Raw genomic sequence first — 8,730 nt, forward strand, 5'->3', positions numbered from 1 at the left:
CAACAAGGTACCTCATCGAATTCTGCTTTATCTACCAAGACTGCTCCAAGGGTCACAACTGGAGAGGATCAAACAAATTGCGCTAATAAGGGGAGCCAGGTGTTTCTTTCTTTTAACTTTCAATTACTCTTCAAATTTCTATATATTTTTTCATTAGTATTTATAGCTCAAAATTTCTATCCTTATCATATGCATTAATTGTCGTTAAGAACACTCTTCCGACTTTAGACAGAGTTATTAGCATCTTTAAAGCTTTATTTTCATTAGCATTTACTTTTCCATGCATAACTGATTTAGTTTTCACGTCATTACTTTTAAGTTAGTTTTGTATCTCAGTCTCATAGCAAATCTTGAAAGCATGAAAATCATCTCTTGGAATGTTCAAGGTCTTAAAAGCATTAGCACTAGGGATCATATCAGAGATCTAATTAGAACTCAAAACCCTGATATATTCTTTTTATGTGAAACTAAACTAGATGAAACAAAAATGAAACCCTTAGTTACCCCATACCAATTTCCTAATGTAAGATATATATCCTCAGTTGGATTTTCTGATGGTCTTACTATAATGTGGAATAATGGCTTTTCTTGTGAGGTACTTTGCAGTGAAAGCAATATGTTTTATTTAGTTATTCAGGACGATCCAAGTCAACCATAATGGTTACTTTCATGTATGTATGGGTATGGAGGTGGTCAAAGGAAAAGGGAGCAATGGGAATTCATTGAAGAAACAAGAAGAAATATTTCTAGTCCCTGGGTTTTAATGGGTGATCTTAATATTCACCTTACAAAATCTAATTCTTCTACTTCAAGTGATAGCAGTGTTAATGCTATGATTCAGAATATTGGTTTGGAAGATTTGGGTTTCATTGGTAATGAACATACATGGAAAAATAATAATCTGGGTACTGGTAAAAGAAGATCAAGAATTGACATGGCACTGGGTAATGCAGCTTGGAATTCAGTTTTTCCATCTTCAAGGGTTCTTCATCTAAGTCAAATAGGTAGTGATCATTGTCTTATAATGCTTATTATTGATTATAATCAGCCTAAACTTTGGAAACTTTTTAAGTTCTTCCAAACTTGGTTGAATGATAAGAAATGTGCAGTGGAAATTGCTAAGGCATGGAGTAAGCAGGTGCAGGGCTTTGCTGCTTTCATACTCACTAAGAAAATGCAGTTTACTAGAATTGCACTATCTAAGTGGAATAGAAAGCACTTTGGAAACATTAATCATCAGGTGGATACTCTTCAACAACAACTCACAGATATTCAAGCACGACCACATTCTCCAGAAAATACTTCAAAAGCTCTTGAAGTCAATGCAGAATTACAAAGGTGGCATCATATTCAGTATGAATTCAATAAACAGAAGCCCACAGATAATTTTCTTAAAGATATGGATAATAATACAAAATATTTCCATACTCTTACTAAGAGAAAGAGAGTTAGAAACAATATTAATTCTCTCAAGGATAAGAATGGTACTTGGCTTCATTCTAGAGATCAGCAGGCCAAACTTCTTATATAAAATTTTCAAGAGATAAGTACTTCTACAAATCCAGTTATTGAAGAAAAGTCTAACAACCATCTTCCAACCACCACCACTGAAGAAGACAACATATTACTCGCTGTAGTTCCATCTAATGAAGAAATTTTCTCTGTTCTTAAAGGCATGGAAAATTGGCCAGCTCCAGGTCCTGAGAGGTTTCAAGTCGGGTTATATAAATCACAATGGGGTATTGTTGGAGCTGATGTATGTGATATGGTCAAGAGTTTTTCATTTCTAAATATATCCTTCAGTCTGTTAACAAAACCTATATCTCTGTAATACCAAAGACAAAAAATCCTACCACTCTTTCTGAGTTTAGGCCAATCAGTTTATGCAATACTTCATACAAAATAGTCTTTAAAATTCTAGTTGCAAGAATGAAGCCACTTCAGTGTCCCCTTATCAAGCTGCATATGCTTCAGGATGACTAATAAATGATAATACTATTATTGCTCATGAATTAATACACTCAATGAATGAGAAAAAAGGTGAAGGTGGCTGGTTGGCTCTAAAAGTATATATGTCAAAAGCTTTTGACAAATTGGAATGGTGCTTTATTTTGAAAGTTTTGAGAAGTTTTGGATTTTGTGAAGATTGGATTCAGCTTATCAAGCACTGTATCAGCACTACTACCCTCTCAGTTCTTCTCAATGGCTCTCCATCTGATGAATTCAAGCCCTCAAGGGGTATTACACAGGGAGATCCTTTGTATCCTTACTTATTCATCTTGGCTATGGAATGGTTTTCAAGAACACTTACAATGGCACATCACTCAAAAGAAATCCCAGGAATTAAATCAACTAGAGGTGCTCCCCCTATTAATCATCTTCTTTTTTTGCAGATGATTGTTTAATCTTTACACATGCCAATTTAACCAGTGTGACAAATCTTCTACAAGTCATTGAAGATTTCAGTTCACAATCTGGTCAGGTCATTAATTTTGACAAATCTTCCATTTTGTTTAGTAATAGTATGGATCCTTCTAAGTGTGACACTCTTAGTCACATTCTTGGTGTAAAGAATATGGACAGTAAAGAAAAGTATATGGGTTCTCCGTAGATTATTGGTAAATCTAAAGTCAAATATTTTGAAGATATCAATACTGCATTTGGAAGAATATTTTCTAATTGGCAAGGAGGTACACTGTGTCAGGCTAGAAGAGGCACAATGGTTAAAGCTGTGCTCAATGCAGTTCAAAGAAGTTAATCAAGAAGTTAGACTCTCTTCAAAGGAAGTTCTTTTGGGGATACAAAATAATAGAGGTAATAATCCTATAGCTCGGAGTAATTTATGTATTCCTAAAGATATTGGAGGATTGGCTTTTAGAGATCTTGAAAAACTCAATCATGCTCTTCTCACAAAGATGGCATGGAGAATTTGTACACAATCTGATTTGTTATGTGTCAAAGTTCTAAAGGAAAAGTATTTCAAGGATGAGGATTTTCTTCACATACAAAAGGATAAAAGTAATTCAAGCTATATCTGGAGAGGTGTTGAAGTTGGACTCAAGCATCTTCAAGAGAATACCTGTATGGAAGTTTATAATGGTAAGAAAACTCGTATTTGGCTTGATAACTGGATAATTAATCTGGATATTAAGCCTACACCTCCTTGCCCAAGCCAGCAGAATTATGAGAATGTATCTGAACTTGTATCTCGTAACTCCAATGATTGGAATATGAGTTTACTTCAAACACTTTTTTCAGTTGAAGTAGTGGACAAAATAGTAAGAATGCAGGTGAATATAAATGATGAAGAAATTGTTCTATGTAAACCTACAAGGGATGGATTACAGTCAAGAGTGCATACAATAAACTGGTAGAAAGAAATTTTCAACTTCAAGAATCTATGAATTCAGTTCCTAAAGAAGTTTGGAAAGCTCTATGGAAAATGAAGGTGCCTCACAGGGTGGAGTTGTTCATATGGAAGTATTTAAAGGAAATAGTGCAAACTAAAGATAAAACTGCTAGATTTAATAGTAGTATAGAAAAACACTGCAAAATATGCAACCATCAAGAGATATCTATGTTTCATCTGTTTTTAGTCTGCCAACATGCAAGATCAGTTTGTAGATGTCTAAGTGTCGATGTGGATCGAGTTGTTGAAAACTGTGAAAGCATTAAAGACTGGATTATATCTTGGTTTGTGAATCAACATGCTAATGGTTCAGAAGAAAACAATACATGGAGAATAACTTTGATGGTGGGCTGTTGGGTGATATGGAAGGAAAGATGTGAAAATTTCTTTCAAAACAAAACTCTCAACCCTTTATCTACAGTTGCTAGAATTCAATTTCATTTGCAAAATTTTAGTTATGCAGTCAGTGATAAATTGCCAGTTCAGCCTCATATTTAATACTGTGGTTTAACAAGCAATAGATATTACAAAAGTGTTTGTCCATGCTTCACTTGACTATATGACTAACACTTCTGGCACTGGCATGGTTCTTCTGTCTTGTGCAGGTACCTATGATGGAGTCAAAGGATCGTATGCATATGGAGTGATAGATCCAGAGGCTGCATAGTGCATGGAAATTTTGGAAGATCTTATTTGGATTAAAGCTCTAAACCTCACTGAAGTCCATATTATTGCAGATGCTGAAATTATGGTGCAATCTATTGTTACAGATAGAATTCACATTAGATGGGAGAATAATCATCTCATTAGTTGCATTAAAACACTTGTTTCTTCTTTTAAGTTTTGTAAAATCTCTCATGTAAAAAGAGACTTAAATAATATTGCAGACTGTGTAGCAAAAAAAGTTAGGAGAGACAAACTCTTACTAGAAGAGTACAGTGCCTAGAACTGCTTAATCAATAAATTTTCCGTTCTATCAAAAAAAAAAAAAGAGGGATGATCCATGGAAACTCTTAGATGGACACTATCATACATGATTTGCGTCATTTTCTCCGTAAAATCCAAATGACAATGAATTTAAATTTAATATTTTGATGATACGTTCTTGTTATAAGAATTTATATTCCTACCAAAAATGAGCAAAATTCGAGATACCGAACCTCGCCATCTACCGATCTTAATTTCAACTGTTAATTTTTAAAGGCTGATATTCAAAGGGGTAGATGGTGGTGTTATACTTCTCGAATTATTCTTATATCTGGTAGCAATGTAGAGTCTTAAAATAGTAATATATCATCAAAATATTAGATTTAAATTCATTGATGTTTGGGTTTTGCGGAGAAAATGACACAAATCATGTACGATAGTGTCCATACAAGAGTGTCCATGGATCCTTCCTAATATATTAAAGAAAAAAAATTTACAAAGGAAAGAGATCAAGAGAATATCTGAAAACAAGAAAAAACTGAAAATAAATACACCTACAAATTTTATAATAGTCTCCGATTGAAACAAAAATTGGTTAATAGTAAAAATTTGAAGGTGTTACTTGTCGAGAATCAGAGACAAATGGTTTATTTCACAGCGAGAATGAATTTGAATCTTCCCCCAAATAACCTTCCATTTCCGTCCTTGTACACTTCCCATAATATGGCGTCCGGTAACACAATGCAAATATGTGAAAATGAGGGGGTCTAACAACCACACCCAACAATTCGTTTGGAAATCTGAGAGGACTTACTCCAATACACTTTCTAGAGAATCAACTAGACAGTAAGACTCAATCTAGAATAAAGTATATCAAAGAGTTTAATATCTCTAACTCTTAATTCAATCCGCAATCAGCAAATAGAAATCTGCGAGCCTCATTGAATATAAGAGGAGTTACTTGGAACGGTACCAAAGACTAATATTCAAGTGTCAATAAATGTAAATCAACAACCAAAGGTTAGATATTATAATTGATTGATCTTAACGCACAACATGTGATAACGAAGAAACCGCAAATGCAGAAAAACTCCAGAATTGTAAATCAACACAGACTCTAGAATTTTGTTAACGAGGAAACCGCAAATGTAGAAAACCCCCGGGACCTAGCCCAGATTGAACACCACACTTATTAAGCCGCTACAGAAACTAGCCTACTACCAATTAACTTCGTACTGGAACCCTAATCAATCGCGATTCAAGGTACAGTTGCGCTCCTTACGTCACTGATCCCAGCAGGATACTACGCACTTGATTCCCCACAACTAAGAGTTGCTACGACCCAAAGTCGAAGACTTGATAGACAAATCTGTCTCACACAGAAAAGTCTATAGGATTGAATAAATCTGTCTCCCACAGAAGTACCCAAGAGTCTTTGTTCCGTCTTTTGATAAATCAAGGTGAACAGGAACCAATTGATAAACCAGACTTATATTCCCGAAGAACAGCTTAGTATTATCAATCACCTCATAACAAACTTAATCGACTAGCGAAACAAGTTATTGTGGAATCACAAACGATGAGACGAAGTTTGTTTGTGATTACTTTTCTATCTTGCCTATCGGAGATATAAAATCTCGAGCCAATTATTTCAATTGCACTCAACACGATAGAAACAACAAGATCAGATCACGTAACTACAAAGATAATAGTTGGGCCTGGCTTCACAATCCCAATGAAGTCTTCTAGTCGTTAACCTACATGGTATCGAGAAGAAACCTAAGGTTAAAGGAGAATCGACTCTAGTTATGCAACTAGTAACACACAAGAGGTGTGGGGATTATTTTTCCCAGTTTGTAGAGTTCTCCTTTATATAGTTTTCAAATCAGGGTTTGTAATCCAAGTTACCTTGGTAACAAAGTATTCAATAATCACTGTTAGATGAAAAACCCGATTCAACCAAGCTAATATCTTTCAACCGTTAGATCGAACTTAGATTGTTACATACAAATGATATGTACCCTCATTTAGGTTTATGTAACCGTACCTAAACGTGTACACCAGGTTGGTTCACAAATAGTTAACCGAGGTTAGCCATATGATTACTCTCATATCAACCTTATTCATCTTCACAATAACTAGTTCAAATGACTCAAATGAAACTAGTTAAAGAGTTGTTCAATTGTTTAGAAAACACAATTGAAACCAAATCGGTTTGATTCACTTGAATCAATCATGGACATTATAGCCACGGTTTGTAAAGATTGCATTCCTTATGATTTAAACGTTTAAGTCCATGAACTGACCGATTCACAAAGTAACCAGCTTAAGTATGCGTACGGGTATGCATACTTAAGCAACTGTTTTTTTGAGTTTGTAAAGTTTCCAAACTCAGCAGAAATTTTCGGTTCGAAAACTTCCGCCAATATGCGTATGATAGACACATTTTTGTGTCTGAATTGTCCTCAATGTTTGTATTGTTGGAACTCGATTTTTGTACTAATATTGTGTTTTTATGTATTTTTGGAAATAAACATTTTTTGAAAAATCGGCTCTAAAAGTTGGCTAAACGCACCAGGAGGACACGTGTTATTCGGACTCCCACTTTTGGATAAGGGGCACCTCAATTTATAAGGGGCACCTCAGTTGGACACCTGCTATTTGCATCCACGGTTTGGTTAGGGGGACACCATCTTCATCATTTCAAATTTCTGGTTTTGGCGGGAAAAAAACAACTCTCAACTGGCAGAATTAGGGTTGGTGATTTGAGCTTGTTGCGGTGAGACTTAAGCGCTGAAATTTATTGGGTATGTTTCTATGGGCTAGACAGGGATGGTAGAGGTGTTAGATTCGATCCAGTTTGACTGGAATTTCTGCGAGAAGACCACAGAAGAAATATTCACGGGATCACAACGAGTTAGACGTGTGCTGCTCGTGTTTGGATAGAGATTGGTCTCTGCAGAAGCGTGGAGAAGTTAAATAAGGAAGATTGGGCAGCTGCATACGCGTGCAGGAGAAGAAAAAGGAAACAAAATATTCCCGAAGCTGGCAGAGTTAATGAAGATAATTCCGAAGTTATTACAGGGATTTTGAGGTCCTGTCGAGTATATAAAGAGTTCTGGGATGTCATAAAAGATTTACGGAGTGATTGGGGAGAGACCAGAGCAAAGAAACGTGAGTTTGAGAGAATTGATGCTACTGCCATTGAAGAACATATGAAGAACATAAGACCACAAGGAGCAGTCGTAATTGCTACATTGATTGCGATACATATTTGACAGTCGTTTAAGCTACAGTGTCGGTGATAGTTTACTATTATCGTTCTTTGTAACTGTTGGTTTGTAAAAAATATAATTGTTACAAACCCGGATTTAATTATTTTTCTTCCCATTTCATCGTTTGTGAACCATATTTTGAGCATTAATAAATTATTTGAGAGGGTTTTCACCATGATGAGCGGCTAAATTACCCGGTGACTGAGGCAAAGGAGGAAACTATTCATTCATGCTTGATTGGTAATTTCTTTAATTATTTATTTTTTTTAATTCACTAGGATCAACATAAAGACAAAATTGGTTTTCTTAATTAGTTGTGAATCAATTCGATGTGTTATGCTTAGAATCAATTCTTTGATAATTCATGCTTAGGGATTACAATTTAATATTTTGACACCTTATAGACTAATAGTGAATTAACGAGAAAAAGAGCTTGATAATAATTTCAGAAATATCGTTGTAAACCAATCAACTAGAAGGAATAGTGGAATCCGGAGCCTTAGTCCATTTTTAATTCTTGAAATCACTTTTTACATTAAGTTTTCTTTATTTTTAAGTTTTACAAGTCTAAAATCTATTGCATTCACAAATCTCAACGAACTTATTACTACAACTCGATTAAAAATATCATCACCGTACAGGTACGCATACTTAACCTGTCTCCTTCACCAATTTCGTATACACACATATGCATACTCTTGGCTTCCGGTTTATGGATTTATACACTAATGTGCGAACACACTATATATGCTTATGTCCAAAGATGGTTACATCATAAACTCTTTATTTCAATCATTGAAATATTCTTCTATAATGACAATAGCCGTTTTCACACACTATTAGCATCAAAGCAACTTTCAAGATATTGAAATAATCATTATCGAAACATTCCAAGCCTAAATCAAATGATTGTATCACACAAACCATGTAAGATGTGACTCGGCAATTTTCTCATGATATAAGATGAACTTGGTCGAAGCGAAAGCTTATCAACACATATTTCAATAAATATGTAAGCGAGATATACTCAGCTCGAAATCTCAAATGTGTATAGAGAAAACTATATCGTAACACGCCTTATGTCTTAATATAGGAGATAGTAGAAATAGACTTTCTAAG

At 34.8% G+C, this 8,730-nt stretch overlaps 1 protein-coding gene across 1 annotated transcript; it reads left to right on the plus strand.

The window, feature by feature from the left end:
- Nucleotides 1-673: 673 nt before the first annotated feature.
- Nucleotides 674-3,374, plus strand: LOC113279955. Its single transcript, XM_026528587.1, has 5 exons — nt 674-1,484; nt 1,566-1,756; nt 2,146-2,293; nt 2,394-2,592; nt 2,705-3,374. Exons 1-5 carry the CDS (start codon nt 674-676, stop codon nt 3,372-3,374), a joined length of 2,019 nt encoding a protein of 672 aa, XP_026384372.1.
- Nucleotides 3,375-8,730: the final 5,356 nt, after the last annotated feature.

Source organism: Papaver somniferum, chromosome 5 (genome assembly GCF_003573695.1).
Source record: "Papaver somniferum cultivar HN1 chromosome 5, ASM357369v1, whole genome shotgun sequence".
In the NCBI taxonomy this organism is placed as follows: domain Eukaryota; kingdom Viridiplantae; phylum Streptophyta; class Magnoliopsida; order Ranunculales; family Papaveraceae; genus Papaver; species Papaver somniferum.